Source organism: Paramisgurnus dabryanus, chromosome 23 (genome assembly GCF_030506205.2).
Source record: "Paramisgurnus dabryanus chromosome 23, PD_genome_1.1, whole genome shotgun sequence".
NCBI classification, from domain to species: Eukaryota; Metazoa; Chordata; class Actinopteri; order Cypriniformes; family Cobitidae; genus Paramisgurnus; species Paramisgurnus dabryanus.
The window spans coordinates 11646613-11663890 of NC_133359.1; the positions used below are offsets into that span (position 1 = coordinate 11646613).

The window sequence follows — 17278 nt, forward strand, 5'->3', positions numbered from 1 at the left end:
TTGTTTATCATATTAACCGCATTTGGTTCAAAGCTGCTCTTATATATTTTCGTTCTACACCATGGGACTTTATGCCTCCTTGCAGATGGCAATAACTAAAACTCACTGTGCAGGGGATAAGAATCATCATCTAAGATTGAGGTGGCCATCCTACAGTATGTAAATGTTTGGTATACAGGGATGCCACTCCTAGACTCACCCAGCAAACGACCAGACCATTTTACTATCTGGTCCAACTGATTTTTTGCCTTTAACGATATATGACCATACCATACTACAGTGGAAAAGGACAACACAGATTCAATAAAAGCATGATAAAACATCTTCATAATTGTTTGGTCAAGATTAAACAGAGATAATTTCCTTAGGCAATACAAACGCTGGTGCCCCTTGTGAAGTATGTTCACTTCCATTAATTTTATTTAATGGCATTTAATAAATGGCCTAAAAAATTAACTCTATTCAGTGTTTAGAGGAACACGCCCACATTTTGGGAATTTAGCTTATTCACCGTATCCCGCAGAGTTAGATACATTTCTCATCTCTGTGTGTGCTGTAACTCTGTCTGACACAGCCCCCGCTAGCCTAGCTTATCACAAAGACTGGAAGTGAATGGCTCCAGCTAGCAGATTGCTCCCAATAAGTGACAAAATAACGCAAACATTTTCTTATGTGTTGTGATTTGTACAGTCACACCGTGTATAAATAACAAGGTCATATGAGACACAGACATCTTTTAACCGTATACATACTGGGAACTATTTTCTCAGAAGGCGAAGCACTGCTACTAAGTGACTCTGAGTGAACTCTGTGCTCCTCACAAGGGGGCTTCTCTGTGCTGCAAGCAAATCACTCCGCCCAAGTAGCAGTGATTCGCCTTCTGAGAATATAGTTCCCAGTATGTAAAAAGATGGCTGTGTCTCATATGACCTTGTTATTCAATAAAAATAAAAATTAAGGAATTGAAGTGCCTAATGATTGTTTATTATAAGTATTTATTGGATAGGGTTAGTGGTCGGTGAAGGGAGGTCTTTAATTCTCACAATAATGCAGCATCCATTTAATAATTTTAATAAATATAATCAGATTATTGGATCCTGTTAATCTACAAAAATACTGAGGTACACATACCTCTGATTGGTTATAGATTTTAGCTGGTAAAACGACATTTACATAAAAAACAAGAGCTCAAACAAGAACACATTTAAGTAACGTACATATTTTCATGTTCTCTTTAATATTCACTTAAGTATTTAATGCATATTTATTAAAAAATTATTTAAGAAGCTTTTTACTTTCAGTGATTAAGAGCAAGGACATTCAAGTCCAATGTAAAATGACAGCTCTCTTTTAAAGCTTTATGAAGTTCTGTCTCAAAGGTACACACTGATCCTTTCTTGTGCCAGACGCAGTCGCTCCATACGCTGATATAAGTCTGTTCTCCGTCTCCCAGCATCTGAATCCTCCACCAGCAGCTTCACAACATCAGCTCCATCTCGCAGGTCCATGGCTTGAGCTCGCAACATCACAGCAGCTTCTTTCAGTATAAACAGCAGGATCACCATAGGAATGTAGTCGGCCAGACGCTGATACACAATCTAGTTTGGATTAAGAGAACATGAGAGGTTTTGTTTATCACAACCAACTAAAAATTTTTTTTGATCAAATTTAAATGTAGGCTAAACTTTACTTTTACACTATTTCACTATTTTTGTTTGCACCTCATAGTAGATGATAAGTTTTTCGGGTGTCAGTTTTCTGGTGTCAAAAACAGCACAGTTTTTGGGTGAGGTTGCATCTTCGCCCGTATCTAAACAGATGGATTCATATTCTTGTCTTCTTTCCACAAACTTAAAATCCACAACTTTTTGGGTAAAAATAGGATCCTGTGTGTACACAAGTTTCTCCATCTTAATGTATTCATAGATCCTCTTCTCCACTTTGGTTTCCTGCTTTGACTGAATGTCATCAATCTGGTTCTGGAGAAGTATGTATACATGAAATATTAAAATGGCATCTATTACAGTAGATTTATGTGAAATATTGTTTGAAATTTTAACTTACCAATATTATGTGTTTCAAATGAGGGTAGTTTGGGAAGGACACCTCACACATAACCTTAAACTCCTTCTGTACAATACCTAAAGGATTATATTAAATTAGATGCATTATTGTCAATCATTTTAAATGATGCATAAACATCCATTTTTAGGTCTACCTCGAATGAGTCTCAGTGTATCCAGAGCCGGTTGTTTAAGGTTTCCAACATGTTTCTTCACCAGAGATTCATACACACAGTAGTCGCTGAAGGTCACTAGCTCTCTCCCACGATGGGCTTCATCATATTTCTCTATCATCTCCATTACTGACTCTCGGACTAATGTAAAAAAAAAAACATACAGTGGTAACTTTGTCAAATTATATGTGACACTGTCTGTAAAACCCAAGCTGATGAGATTAGGAGCAAAAAAATGTCATTCAATCTTTGACATGATATGTAATTTGTATTTTACATTATATAGGTGATTTTATGTAGAAAACAGTGAATTAGAAAAATGAGTATGCATATAGATATAACTGAACTGAAATAAAAAGGTTAAATGTGAAGTGTGTGATTTTAGGATGTTGAAATACTTTATCCGATCTCAATTTAGTATAAAAAGGGAAATAAATGTAAAGCAAACGAAGTGCTGATTTCCCCCAAAAGTGTAAACATTGTGAGTCTGTGGCTTAAACTACGGGATGGTGAGCTGAAATAAAATTGCTGTAGTTATGCAGCTGTTTGCCAGTAACTTATGGTAGATTTAAATTTATGTTATTTACATTTTATGTAAATATTAATAAAATATTGTTATTTTACTATAAAAATAACAGCCTCATGCAAAGCATCCTGGGAACCTCTGTTTTTCCCTTCGGATTTTGTTTCCCAGAATGCTTTGCATTAGGCTGTTATTTAAATTTTATTCTTTAAAGATAAAGACTTGTTAATGTTTAATGTTCATTTAACTTTGAACAAACTGTTGTCAGCCAACCCATTCTCACAAGATGCGTACAAATGACATGCAGTGTGATTATCGTGCAATAGATACACCAAATTCCTTCCCATTCACTTAAATGGCGAATCGTTTGTGTCATTTTATTATTGGTTTCTGTTTTTTAAACCATTTTCGCTTGGGTTTAGGGTTAGATTTTAGATTTGTTTAAGCAGGATATTTAATATACAGGTTTCTATATGTTTTTGTCTATATATAAGCCATGGTCGCTTGGAGTTGGGGTTAGAGATGGGGTTTGGGTTAGGATGTCATTTTTATATAAAAAAAGTTGTTCTAACCCTAAACCCAAGCGAAAATGGTAAAAAAACAGAAAACAAATGAGAAACCAATAAATTAAACGACGCGAAACGTTTCGCTATAAGTGAATGGGAAGGACTGGCGTATCATATGCACGCAAAAGCGGAATTTGGCATATCTATTGCACGATAATCACACTGCGTGTCATTTGTACGCTTTTTGATGAAAGTGGGCTCTGTCAGCATATAACATAAATTTAAATCTACAATAAGTTACTGTGAAACCACATCCAGTAATACTGTAATCTTACAGAAATTTTGAACAGTGTACAAGACAAGGCATGTGTTTGTAAAACCTGTTTGCAATAAGTTTGCGGTTCCATTTGGTTGCAAACAAATTACACACTTTACACATTATGGAAACTAATTAAATCTCTTGCATGAAACACAAAAGATGTCCAAAAAAGTGACCAAAACTGTTCCTACAAATTCCTTGTTGCACTTTTTACAATTACAGTTAATTTCAACTTTCTTGACTAGTGAGGAGTTGCTATAAATTATAGAAAAATAGCTAATTCAACTTTATTTGTTATAATAATTTATAACTCCTCACTAGATAAATTTCAAGAAAGTTTAAATAAGTTTGATTAAACTTAAGGGCAACAAGAATTTTTTTACAGTGAATAGTAAAGAGAACCTTCACGTTCATGAAGCAAAATCATAACAAGATTTTGCTTAAAAAAATAATAATAATACAGTCGCTGATTCTTTAAAATTTTGTGTTACATTACAATATGACGTACACAATGCTTTGGAGTCACTCAGAAGGGATTCCCAATTCTTGAACACCGGTCGAAGGAGCGAGTAAAGATTTCCACTGCTTGATTCTCCCGTTCTACACAACTCGCTTATCTGGTCACTGAACTCCAAGATTTTCTAATCGTACAGAGAAACAGAAGTTTATTGAAGAATGGCTATATACATTAGAAATTACAAAATATAAACGGTTGTGTTTGTGCTTACCTTACTAAGATACGGTCCCATTTTCTCTGGTTCTAAAGGAGGACCGTCATCATAACTTTTTAATTCAACCCTCAAAGAACTCAAGTTGAAATGAATTTGCTCACTTAAAGATGGAAGGGAAGCCTGTAAAACATTAAGAAATCAGAGCTGAACAATAATAAACAATGGTTTGATTCAATAGTAGTTTTACTTGCCCTGGGATTGTTTTCAATGGCGCTCAAACTATGGAATAGCCTACCCTTACATATCAGGCTAGCCCATTCTATTGCCATTTTCAAGTCATTCTTGTTTCTTTTTCTTAGCTTTTAACACTCCCTGATTTTTTAAGAGTTGTTGTTTTCCTAACATGTGGGTGATTCTCACGAAATCAAGACTTAAAAGGTGTCCAGCATCAGATTAAAAAAAAGCCATTGAAGCCAATATTTTGTGCACATATAAGATTAAGGTCGGTACTGAACTTCCTATAACCATTATTTTTAGAGGATTTAAAAAATATTTCCCTATAGAATTTTTAAAAGATTTTTGGTTATCATTATCAAAAATTAGCATTACCACAACATAACATTACATTAAATATATGCATTTACAAACTCATGTTTCGGTAATGAGAACTAAAATTGTAGAGGTACTACGACAATCAAAATTTCAACTTTTATCTGGAGAGAAAAAATAAGAACTGCATACCTGGTAGCCATCTTGAGTGTCACAGTCAATTATGTCCCTTCCAACATTTTTTTTTATTTAAATTTTAGTACCTTGAGGGCTTAAACAATGATTGAAAATTGTTGCGGAGGATGAGAAAATTGGTCGTGGACACATTTATATTCCTTATTACTGTGTCTACATTTGCCAATGATCACCAAATATCAAACCCATGTTTCTTTATAGTAAATATTTATATTATAACATGCACTGAAGCGATTTTTTTTTAATCATAAATATTTCCATGTCAAATTACCAAAATCCAGTCATGGACACGTTGCGGTAATGAAAAAATTTTCCCCTTTTATGTGGAAAAAAAAATTGGTTTGTATGATGTAATTTGAAATCGTGTGCAAAATAGTACATGAAGAGATGTTTGTAACTGTATGCTTCTTATTTTGCTACTCTTACTTTTTTATCAAAATGTTTCATGACACCTCATAAGTCTAATTTCGCGAGAATCACCCAGGATGTTTTTTATGTTTTTATAGATATTGAATTGTGTGTTTTTTTATTATTTATTTATGTACAGCATATGTACTGATTTTTTTAAAATGTGCTTTACATTAGCTATGTATTTCTAAATGTGCCCCCTCCCAAAAAAATTACTGTACAGTAACTTGCCTTGATGTGTTCAACTAGTTCTTTAGTGAGTCTGGTTGCGAGACAGCTTGTTGTGGCTCTTTGTTCATCAAGAAGATAACTGACAGAAGAAACACTCGTTAATGACTTTGGTCATTACATAAAATAATAGACTAATGTATATATGGCTTAAACGTCACCCTGTCTGTGAAATCTAATTATGAGATTGAGAGCATCAAAGTTTGATTTCACGTTGATTTCAATCTCTGACATAAATTTACTCAGTCAATATAAAAGATAGCAAGGTTATATTTTCACACAATGTGCTTTATATTATGTAGGATTATTTTAGAAAACAGTAAATACAAGAAAATGCCTTCACATATTGGGTCCCATATGCATTATACCTGAAGTGTGGGTGGTTTGCAAAAAACTCTGTCTCTTGTTTTGTTGCTTCGGCCAAAGAAACATTTTCGTTGATGTCGCTTTGACCTCTACATCTGACGATGGTGTAGCCCTTTTTAAGTGGTACGACTTTACCCTGTAGAACTTGTAAAACATCCTCCTCCGCTCCTTTATCTATCAGGTCCGGCTTTGTTAATATTGCTATAGCAAAGAAATGTTTTTTGGACAAAGATATTAAGATGCAATTCAAAAAAAGGTTACTAGTGAATGCACATAGATTGTTTGCTTTATATTTTAATTGTATAGGAACAAAGTAGTTTAGTTCACCCCACAATGAAAATTCTGTCAATAGTTACTGCACCCTCAATTTGTTTTAAACCCGTATAGATGTCTTTGTTCTGCCTCACACAAAGGAAGATATTTTGACCAATGTACTATATTATCAATGGTGCACAGCAAAATCACCAGTGTTAAATCAACACTGCTGGTGTATATATGGGGACGACCAGGTCTGGTGTTACTCATATAAACACCAGCAGTGTTGATTTAACACTGCTAATTTTGCTGTGTGATCCTCGTTCCTGCTTGCTTACAAATTTCTTCATTGTGTTTAGCAGACATTTTTACAGGTTTGAGGGTGAGGAAATTTCATTTTTGGGTAAACCATCCCTTTAACTTCACAAAGATTACTTCACATAAGTTTGTTTCTTATTATTGTTAATGGTCTGGTATTGTTCATAAACAGATTGTTATGAAAGGTTATACCTAAAGTCCTTGAGCCATTTGTATCCACACCCTGTGCCATTCTAAGAGCCTCTGTGGTTGCAACGTCAACATTGCAGGGAACGACAACCAAATTGATGGTTTCTTTCTTCTCGATGAATTTTAATATCAGGCGCCTAATCTGCAACATTCAAAAAATAATTCAGGAGAACATTCAGGCCATTCTTGGAAAGTGTTGAGAAGTTTATTAAAAATATAGCTTGAAAGCCATTTTGCATAAAGGCATCTGCCAAATGCATTAATGTAAATGTGGGTTTGACATGCACAGTAATTGTACAAACTAGTGCAGAAAAAAATCACCTGGTCTCCAATGTCTTCAGGTTGACCTTGCACAGGTACTCTTGTTATCCCAGGTAGATCGATTAGTGTGAGGTCACACACGTCAGGTGATGCAATCTCTAAACTGATGAGATCATCACAGATTCCTACTCCATCTCCAGCAAGCATATTCTGGGCTATAAATGACATTACAGTACTGATACTTACAATAATATTTAACTGTTACATTGGATTTCATGCATAATTCATGCAACTTGCAAGCACTTGGATTATGAATAAATCCTCACCCTTTCTGACAAAACCCTCAACTTGTTTGGGATCATGAAACGTCTCTCGGACTTCTTTGTAGGAAATTACAGCTGTCCATTCTGTTCCAATAGTTACCTTTCGAAGTTTAAGCTCCAATGGACAGCGAGTGACGATACCTGAGTGAAACAAATTGGACGTCTATGTACAAGCAAGCAGGAAATAGTTGAATCGGTAAGCATATATCCCATGCAGTCTGTGTTTTCTCAGTGTATAGAGCATTGGTCTTCAACAGGGTGTCCGGGACCCTTGGGGGTATGTGGTGGTATTACTGGGGGTCTTCCAAATTTTATTTAAATTAAAAAAATCTTTTTTTAATCAAATTAGGCATAATAAATCAAAAATGCATTAATAGGCCAATAATAAAACATAAAACTAAATGAGGAGTATCTAGTTTCCAAAATAAAATCTAAAATAAAACTAACAAAATTTTGTCAATTTAAAATGTTATGTATGCAAAAAAGTATAATTTTAAGATCTTTGTAACTTAACCATCATAAAAGTATGTAGTTCCGGTCTTTATTAGTTACATGTACTGGAGGTCCCTGCACCTCCTCTCTATCCATAAGGGGTCCTTGGCCCAAAAGGGTTGAAGACCTCTGGTATAGAGTGATTGCATCAGTCTATACCTCTAAGACAGAATTTCCGTGGCATAATCACAGAATTGTTTCCTAATTTTTCCGTGGCATTCTCATGGATCTCCACATTTTTCTTTTCCGTGGCATTCTCACAGATTGGTTACTCAACTGTTTTGTCCTATTTTCTTACCATTGTCACTTCAGTTTGGGGTTAGATTTACATAAAATCACATCCCTACCCAAACCCAACTCTTACCCCAATGCCAGGCGACAATTAAAGTTTAGAAAATATAAAAGAATATATCAGAAAAAATTTTATAAACCAAAACTTAAAGTGACATACTAACACAAACACCAAATCTAACCCTAAACCAAAGCGACAATAGTTTGAAAATAGGAAAAAGCAGTTGAGTAACCAATCCGTGAGAATGCCATGGAAAAGAAAGTCCGTGGTAGGGCCACAGAAAAATGTGGAGATCCGTGAGAATGCCATAGAAAAATGAGCAAAAAATTCTGTGAAACTTTGTGAGATCATGTTGGACTTATACATGCAATAATCCATATTCTGTTCCCAAAAAGTCTATGAACATTAAAAATCACCCTTAAGAAATATGGATTTCACTGCACAAAATAACCAAGCAGCATTTCTCAGAAAAAAATTAAAACAATTATTATGGACTAAGATTGCTATACAATATTATACAATGGGGCGGTACCCTTTCAAAAAGTACAGCTTTGCACCGAAAGGGTTCATATTAGTACCTTAAAGATACATATAAGTCTCTAAAAGGTGCATATTGGTACCAAATGTACAGGTAATAGGACCTTTTAAAGGGTACTTCTCCAGTGAAAGCTGGGGTATATTTTGACCATTTTTTCTAACAGTGAATGGTAGGCATACAACTCACCACTTCCACGTGGTAAAGCCACTCCCGATAAAGCCTCTAAAACAGAGCTTTTCCCCGAGCTCTGGTCTCCCACCACGGCAATGGAGGGCAGCGCAAGCTCCTTCTCAATGCCAATTTTCCTCATGAAGTCAATCATCTCAATGTAAGGCCGAACCTGTGCTTCCCATTGTTTCAGAAAGATCCCACTGTTCTCAAGACTGAATGTATATTAAAATCTCAAACATTTCGATTGTACAGATATAGTAAAAGGTATATTTTAGCTCAAATTAATATATTCAAAGTTTTTCTTACCCATTTTCATCTGATCCATCACCCCAATCCAAAATTTCAGGTGAGCTGGTCATGATGACTACTAAAAAGAAATGTCATTCATTTTAAGGTTTGTTATTAATATAAAACGTGCTTGATTTGAGGCATTTTTATTTAGGAACACAATTAATGTTTTTGCATATGTATAAGCTACTGCAAGTTGTTTATCTATTGCACCTAAAATCACACTTAAATAATACAATTCCTTTCAAAGTACTTGCCTGATGCAGACTTCAGAATATAAGTAAAGATATGCAATACTGCTACAGTTCTGCTAAATCAGTCTCAAATGCATCATATAAACCTTATATACTGCCAATATGAGGTCATGGGGAGTTCCAAGGTGAACAATAGTTTACTACTTATAAGCAAAATTTAGATATACAAATAGGACATGGTCAGCACTTGCCCACACTGAACCGACCTCAAGTTAATATTAAAGAAATAAGGGAAGATGGCATGCAAATATTATAGGATGTGGAAAAATTTTAATATAGTTAAGGAGAGCAGTTTACATGAACCAGCAAATTTGTGACACTGTTTGCATGTGTGTGCAGTAATTCACGTGATGACACTATTTTTTAGTCTTGCATATTTAAGTTACATTGTCTTGTCCAGAATGAGGAAGCAGGTGCTGAACAATGTGCAGTTTCAGTAAATCATTTGCATTATGTTACAATAAAAGACATTTTCCGGGCTTTTTTAGTTTAGACATTTTTAGATTTAACCATATTCTGCTTTTTTTATTTGCAGGTGTAATTTAGCAAAAATGGTTTAATATATCCGAAAAATATATGCAGTGAATAAATATTTATAGGGCTGCATAACAACTAATAACTAATCATTTGCAGAATAAAAGCTTTTGTTTACATCATATATATGTGTGTATTGTTTATAATATTTTGTATATATAAATACACACATATGCATGTAAAATTTTAATAAATATTTGTATATATTAGGAATTCATATTTATGTATAACATAAATTATATATAAATATAAACATGTATACACATGTAAATATTTCTTAAATATATACATACATGCACGATTATTTATATATACATAATAATTAGAATACACACATATATGTAAACAAAACTTTAATTTAACTTTTAATAAAAGCAAACAATTAGTTGCGATTAGTTCTAAATAATATATACATTTTGAATTGTATTGAATTTTTTTTACAAAACAAAAATGACAATGTATTCATTGTTGCTGCCTGTGAGCTTCTGTCACAATGTTCAAAAAAATTATTTGAGATGATAATAGATTAATAAAATGGAATATTCACGGTTCTATGATAGCATGGTAACATATTTATTATATATTGTTTATAATATATTATAATCTCGCTTAATAGTTCCTATATAATATTCATTCATATATTGTTATCAGAATATTATTATATGCATACAGTTTATTTGAGAAGCATACCACAGGGACAGATGTAGCACTTACAGCATTACAGTAACCAAAGCACCCTTGTGTCTAATCTACAATTTAGTGTATTTACTAAACTAAAGTGAACTGCCATTAGTACAATTTGTCACCAAACTTATTTACCACAAAATCATGTTTTTGTGGGACAACTTAACTTTTAAAACTTTAGATAGAACACTTTCGTCATCATTATGTACTCATTTCAAACCTGTTTGTTAAATTTCTTTTGAACAAAGAAGTAAAATACAAGAAGATTTGTCAATAAATAAAAATAAATCCCAAAAATTTCTTGTGCTCCACAGAACAAATAACAGGAGAAATTAGAGGAGCACATTAATGTCAAATTTTTTGTTTCAGGGGTGAGTAAAATGAAACACTTAAACTTTAGTACTTTATTATTGTAAGTACCTACTGAACCAAACACACAATAACTCTCTTGGTATCAAAACTTCAAAATCTCTCGATTAATTTTTCAAATAAAAATATCAATCGTTTCCTGTCCTGAACATATGGAGAGTCTGGTTGAATGTGTCCTGTGCCATTTGTCTTAAGAGCCATGGCAGTTAAAGTCTCTCTGTCCCTTTCAAGAGCCGCTCTATCGCGCTCCAGTCTTGCTCTATCTTGTTCCAATGATGCTCTCTCTCTTTCAATTGCAGCTCGGTCCTTTGCCAACTGCAATCTGTCTCTCTCCAACGCTGCTTTCTCCCTTTCTGCAATGGTTCTCTCTTTCTCTAGAAGGATTCGCTCCCGGTCCAGATCTGCTTGTTCCTTCTCTAGAAGCTGTTTCTCTCTCTTAACCTTTGCTTTCTCAATCTGTAGCTCATCTTGACACTGCGGATGACTGTTTTCTGACGGTCCTGTTTGCTTCCGTTCTGCAGGTTCTGACAACGTTCCTCCGTCTTCCACGATTTCTTGAGTATTGACCTCGATTACTGAATGCGTCAGTAATTCAAGAATATCACTCTCCATTTCGACCTGGTACATCTTCTTGCTGGGCTGGGCCTCACATTCAGATTCATTTGCAATGTCGGTCAGTAAGGTTGGTTTAGGAGGGTCGATCTCATTAGGATCTCCATCTACGGCAATTTCCATTAGTCTGTACCATCGCCAGGAGTCAGGTTTAACGGTTTCTACATCCTTCGCAAGAGCTTTCAAAACCTGGAGAGTGAATTGAAAACTACATCAGGAATTTGCATGTTCACATAACAGGCACTGTTTCTGCGTATCTCATGTTAATCTTGAGTACCTATAGAGTACTAATACATCCTTTATTTATCCAAAGAGTCTTTAGTTTGATCAGATTTATAAAAGATAGATCAGCTATACCAATTCTTTCTGAATAAACCCGACCCCGTACAGCGGGCGGAGCGAGTCATGATGAGCAAGCAACACACACACAAAACATTATGACAACTTATGATTCACTTAATGTTCGTGTTGCTTACATTATATGCACTTACTCGCCGAATGCCAACAAAACACAGACATTTGATGCAGTTTTATGTACCGCTTGCGACTCGTGAGTCGTGACCTGGTTGGGACCGCCCCATTTCAACAAAATCCAGCGTTAAACAAACACACACACACACACACACACCTCCGCTGCTAACACGGATAAACAAACTATATCCATGTTTCCATAAGGCTGGGTTCATTGGAAAGCTGAACAAGCTTAAATTTCCCTCACAAACAAAACCGCACATCTCTGGTGATGTTGATTTCGTGTCAGCTCTTGGTTGGTGTGTGCGTGCGCTATTCTGGTTAAAGTGCCCATATAAGTACTTCCACTGTACTTCCTACACTGAAATTGCTCACAAAAGACATAAAGCACGATTTTTTAAGTATGAATCTTTCAGAAACTTGTACGAACCCTTGCAAAGTGCATTTGGCACAAAAATACTCTGTCATACGTCCAACTGCTTTTTTGAGTTTTTGCCTAAGTTTCGTATGAGCTGATCTCTGCACTAAATGGCAGTATCGTTGTTGGATAGTGCAGAAAAAGGGGCGGTATCATCCCCTTATGACATCACAAGGGGAGCCAAATTTCAATGATCTATTTTTTCCACATGCTTGCAGAGAATGGTTTATCAAAACTAAGTTACTGGGTTTTTCTTTTTCATATTTTCTAGGTTGATAGAAGCACTGGGGACCCAATTATAGCACTTAAACATGGAAAAAGTCAAATTTGCATGATATGCCCCTAGTAGTGCATGCCCACATCTCTTAGGCTATTCTGGACTTTTAAATATAGGCAAATAATAAAAGTGATGATAGCTTTAAATGTTACCCAAGCAGTCTTTAAAAACAGCTACTGACCATGTGCAATGAAAAAATTAGATCATAATACATAAGTAAAACACACAGACTGCATTCACTCATCTTACCGTGTACTTGCATTTCAAATTTTCCCATTTCTTCTTTGCCCTTTGAGCAGTAATACTTCCATCCACGTCCGATTTGGTTTCTTGTATGAACATCCTATGACAAAAATGAAATGTTCTCTCTTTTGCAACCTTAAATACATGTAATTACGTATTTTGTTTTACAGAAAAAGACAGTAAAAGCACATATGCATAATACTGATACAAAAATTGTAAATGAATCAGCACTTACTCCCAGCCATTTCTGCACGTGTTTCTCCAGCCTGAGAATAAATAACCATGAGCCATGCGCCATCTGATCAGCGTCTCGGTGTCCTTGAGAGACCCTAAAACACACAACGCTAATGAAAACAAACAGTTCAGCGTAGATTTACAGTGGGGTTCACGTCTGTAAGCCACGCGCTGACCTTAAACGTCAACCTGTTTTACTAATAATAAATCCTCAATTTGATGTATCAGGTTTATAGAATATGTTTAAAACATGCATCTAAACTATTTAATCTAAAGTCAAGAGAGAACAGAGAGTAACAGTAAGTTTTGCACGCGTGCACATGCAGTGTAGGTTTAACAGTCACGCTTACAGTGTTGAGTCGGTTGAGGCATTGTCATGATGAAACAAGTTCAAAATCTTCAAGATCGATGTTATGGGATATAACGTAAAATAAACAATTTCACGTTTTCTTGAACTTCCACGAATATTTGTTTCTCTGCAGCGGTGACACTTCCTCGCAAGCTCCTGTCTGGCAAGTGGCATAAACTTGTTAGCGCCCTCTAGCGGACTGGAGAACACCTGGAAAATTTCACTTTCATCTCTTTATTTCTAATTGTATATACTACTACTGTTATAAAGTGAACCTATTAGTAAATATATATTTAATTTTCTCTTCCACATCTGAAACGTGTTGTATGATAACAAAGTGAAACACATCTCATGTGTTTTTCCATTTATTGTACAGCACAAATGGTATACTTAAAGACATTGATAAAGTAGGTGTTATATTACAGTTTTTCAGAGGTATATATACAGTGTCAGACACATTAACATTTACAAATGTAAAAATATTTTAGCTTAAGACGTGGTAACATTTGCCATTTGTGCTCCCAGCAAATGAATTCCATTCTAAGCAATTAGATTTGTGCATGTTTGGCAAACACCATCACTCTTGGAGCTTGATATACAACTCAATATACATTTCTAGACCACATAAACAACAACTCCTTATGCAATATCTACATTTCCCCAGTATTTCCTTTCTCTTCTTTAAATCTTTTGCTTCAAATCTTTTCAACCACTTTTTCAAGTAACAATATTAATTTTTCTCTGCTTTTATCATGAGGACAATCCAATCCATTACATCCGCCACCGCTTTTCAAATTATTTTTAAATTCTGTTGACTTTTTGTCTCTTTCAAAAGCCAGTCTGTCCCTGTGTAAAATTTGTCTGTCTTTTTCAAGACGGACTCTGTCTTGTTCCAAAGATGCCTTGTCTCTTCCGACTGCAGCTTTGTCCTTCTCCAGCTGAGCTCTGTCTCTCTGAAGCGCTGCCCTTTCTCGATCCGCAAGGGCCCTTTCCCGCTCTAAAAGAGCTTTTTCTCTATCCAGGCCTCCGAGTTCCTTCTCAAGAAGTTCTCTTTCTCTTTGAAATTTTGTTCTCATAACTTCTAGATCTGTGCCAGTTTGTTTGGCATTTGGTTTTTCTTGCTTAACCGAACGTGGTCTGGTGACATTTAACACAGGTTCTTCCTCCTCCAAGAATTCCAATATTTCCCCCCCAATTTTGATTTGCCGTAACCTCTTACTGGGTAGAGGTGTGTCATTATTGACAACAACTGATGTGGTTACCGTCTGGCTCATCTTTTCTTCGAAATCTTCTGCTAGTGCATCGTCCATAAGATTGAACCATTTCCAACAAGTGGGATTCTTCTCCACACCACTGGGAGGATATTTTGCATCCTAATAAAAAGTGTTAAAAACATGAAACTTGCATATGACCTGTGTTGCTTGAGTGCAATTAGGTGTAATATTGAATTAAACCAAACATAAGCATCAACCTTATATTTTGCTTTAAGGTTTTCCCACTTTTTGGCAACCTGGTCAGTTGTCATCCTATCCTCCAGCCCCATTTCTCTCAAAATCGCGCTGAAAAAAATAAATATAATATTAATTTTCAATACTATATATGCTGTGGAAGATCAATGGCACTTATATGGTAACAATAACGCACCTCCACGCTGTTTTAGAGGAATTTTTCCTCCCGTCAAACAGCGCTGCGTTGCTTGATCGCAGCTGTATCAGTTTTTTGATGTCCTCGTCGCACACTGCACACACAAACAGCCAGTTAGTTATCCTTATAATCACGTTCATAATTCATTTAACGCAAAACAAACGGACTTACTTTTATAGATGAGTTTAGAACTGGCCGATGCTGAATCCATGATTTATATCACTTCGTAAATTAGATTTCTAGGGCCCTTAATAGTGCACGTTTGCAGTGAGCTTCTGTTCCCATTTCCACCCTGTTAAAATGGCGCCGTCCGAACACCGCCTACAGAGGCTGGCTACTGAGTGCCCTTGTTTGAGAGCGTCATTGTGCGCGCAAATAACAAATAAATCTCCAAATGGTTACAATATTAAAACGGGCACTTTAAAGCAAAAACACAACTTTGAACCATTTAAAATTAACATATTTTTAAAAATAATTATTATTATTAAACAAACTCAATATTCAATATTTAGTGGGCGGGGCGAAGCGAACCAGCTTTTAGTCTTAAATTGTATTACGATCTATGTCGACTTTTAGTGTATATTTACAATTCAGTGTTATTAAATTCGGTTATTTTTTATTTAATTATTCTCCTCTAATGTTGTGAATCGTATGCGGCATTGTCAAATGATACTCGTTACTTTTCTCATCACAAATGACGATGAGCCAACCAGCGTCAATTGTTGTTGTTGAATAACATTGAAAGGATTTTCGGCAGAATTTTCGTTTGTATGTCAGACACAAATATAAAAAATAGCAGAATTTATTAATTTAAACGTTCATACTTTTTAGAGTACAAATGTTTCCAACTGGGTAAAATTAGGCAATGAGATTTAAATGCACCTGTATAATCGGTTTGCTTGCAGTATTGTTTTATGTTTGAATATTCTCCCTAAGCTCGAATACGCTTAAATATGTGTCCCTTAAGCTCAAAAAAAAAATTCATAACCAAAAACGTACATTTTGAAATATTGTTGTCAACTTTGGAAAGTAGGCTGTAGCATTTTTAGTGTGAGATGAGGAATGATAAACCTTGACCCAAAATACAGATAAATTAGGAATATTAATCATATTGACAATTTGATTTGATAAAATACTCTTGAAATAACTCACTCAAGCTTGGTCTTGTTTTCCAAAAACTTATTTAAACGTAATAAAAAATGTGGTTCTTCCTTCTGAATTAGATTTCTTGTTTTCTTGTTTAAAAACATATTTTTTTAGATTTATCTAAAAACGAGACAAAATATGGAAAAAATAGGTGAAAAGATGAGTGTAGATGAAATAAATGACTATTTTCTTTCCAAACCTAAAGCACTTGACCTTTACAGGCCTCTGACAAACTATTAATAATAGAGGATGTTTCTTTCCTAATGAAGATACAGTCAACAATTCCTGTCAACATACAACTCATCAATTAATTGCTAACAAATAACTGATAGGGCTGGGCTACGTTAAGATCTGGCAAGTAGCTATTGCTAAAAAGACAAAATGTATTTAAAAGCTGATGGTCTTTAAAATATTAAAACCACCCAGCTTTAGTATAACGCACCTGTGTGTAGGTGTTAAATTCAAAACAGCACAGAATGTATTTTTCATGATCAAATTTGTTATAAGCAAGGGTGTCCTTTTGTTGTCAGTATTGTCTGGTTTGGATCAAGGGGGCTAATCTCTGTGAATATGTCCTTAAAAGTACCGTTGCTGTTTTTCTCCTAAATTATTAAGCTCCTTCAGCGGCTTTAAACCATTGAGAGAAGATTAGCGAGGTTATTCTGTGACGGTGTGTATTTGTTTGTATGTGTGTGCATGCAACTGAAATGCATAAGGTTGATACCATGTTTGTCTTTTCATGTGTGTGCCATGCATGTTGTTTGTGAAGGATAACTGCAATTCTAAAGGGATTTACACACTCCAACAGAGGCTGATCCATCCTCCTACCAATTATATCAAGCAGATATTACTTAGAATCCCAATGTACAAATATCATGTGTCAGCTTGTTTAGAGGAAAAATATTAAATGTTTTT

General features: G+C 35.1%; 3 protein-coding genes across 5 annotated transcripts; all 3 read right to left on the reverse strand.

Annotated features, from left to right (window-relative positions):
• Window positions 1-997: 997 nt before the first annotated feature.
• On the reverse strand, window positions 998-9468 carry mxh (myxovirus (influenza virus) resistance H). Of its 2 annotated transcripts, XM_065291871.2 has the most exons (14): window positions 9386-9468; window positions 9147-9207; window positions 8856-9052; window positions 7351-7488; window positions 7085-7239; window positions 6767-6905; window positions 6004-6202; window positions 5639-5717; window positions 4313-4435; window positions 4093-4225; window positions 2219-2377; window positions 2065-2141; window positions 1722-1979; window positions 998-1598 (listed from the first exon to the last, which is right to left on the reverse strand). In XM_065291871.2, exons 2-14 carry the CDS (start codon window positions 9197-9199, stop codon window positions 1374-1376), a joined length of 1935 nt encoding a protein of 644 aa, XP_065147943.1. In that variant the 5' UTR covers window positions 9200-9207; window positions 9386-9468; the 3' UTR covers window positions 998-1373. The 2 variants fall into 2 exon arrangements, with proteins under 2 accessions (XP_065147943.1, XP_065147944.1); XM_065291872.2 differs by lacking the exon at window positions 9386-9468 and having other exon boundaries at window positions 8856-9040.
• A 786-nt stretch (window positions 9469-10254) lies between these two features.
• Window positions 10255-13739, reverse strand: LOC135781828 (uncharacterized). 2 transcript variants are annotated; one of them, XM_065292396.2, is made up of 4 exons: window positions 13575-13739; window positions 13226-13319; window positions 12997-13090; window positions 10255-11770 (listed from the first exon to the last, which is right to left on the reverse strand). In XM_065292396.2, the coding sequence occupies exons 1-4, from the start codon at window positions 13600-13602 to the stop codon at window positions 11063-11065; spliced, it is 924 nt and encodes a 307-aa protein (XP_065148468.1). In that variant the 5' UTR covers window positions 13603-13739; the 3' UTR covers window positions 10255-11062. The 2 variants fall into 2 exon arrangements, with proteins under 2 accessions (XP_065148468.1, XP_065148467.1); XM_065292395.2 differs by having other exon boundaries at window positions 13226-13334.
• A 186-nt stretch (window positions 13740-13925) lies between these two features.
• Window positions 13926-15522, reverse strand: LOC135781827 (uncharacterized). The gene is made up of 4 exons (XM_065292393.1): window positions 15389-15522; window positions 15218-15311; window positions 15045-15132; window positions 13926-14946 (listed from the first exon to the last, which is right to left on the reverse strand). Exons 1-4 carry the CDS (start codon window positions 15426-15428, stop codon window positions 14269-14271), a joined length of 900 nt encoding a protein of 299 aa, XP_065148465.1. The 5' UTR covers window positions 15429-15522; the 3' UTR covers window positions 13926-14268.
• Between the last annotated feature and the right edge of the window lie 1756 nt (window positions 15523-17278).

Excerpts from the sequence above, each read along its gene's own strand:
- mxh (XM_065291871.2), bottom strand. The coding sequence starts at position 9,199 with ATGACCAGCTCACCTGAAATTTTGGATTGGGGTGATGGATCAGATGAA. Across the intron at positions 5,718-6,003 it reads GCAAACCACCCACACTTCAG|TTATCTTCTTGATGAACAAA; the intron begins GTATAATGCATA and ends TTCTTCTGTCAG. Across the intron at positions 1,599-1,721 it reads AACTTATCATCTACTATGAG|ATTGTGTATCAGCGTCTGGC; the intron begins GTGCAAACAAAA and ends AATCCAAACTAG.
- LOC135781828 (XM_065292395.2), bottom strand. The coding sequence starts at position 13,602 with ATGACAATGCCTCAACCGACTCAACACT. Across the intron at positions 13,335-13,574 it reads GCCTCAACCGACTCAACACT|CGTTGTGTGTTTTAGGGTCT; the intron begins GTAAGCGTGACT and ends TGTTTTCATTAG. Across the intron at positions 13,091-13,225 it reads ACGTGCAGAAATGGCTGGGA|GATGTTCATACAAGAAACCA; the intron begins GTAAGTGCTGAT and ends TTTTTGTCATAG.
- LOC135781827 (XM_065292393.1), bottom strand. The coding sequence starts at position 15,428 with ATGGATTCAGCATCGGCCAGTTCTAAACTCATCTATAAAA. Across the intron at positions 15,312-15,388 it reads TTCTAAACTCATCTATAAAA|TGTGCGACGAGGACATCAAA; the intron begins GTAAGTCCGTTT and ends TTGTGTGTGCAG. Across the intron at positions 15,133-15,217 it reads TCCTCTAAAACAGCGTGGAG|CGCGATTTTGAGAGAAATGG; the intron begins GTGCGTTATTGT and ends TATTTTTTTCAG.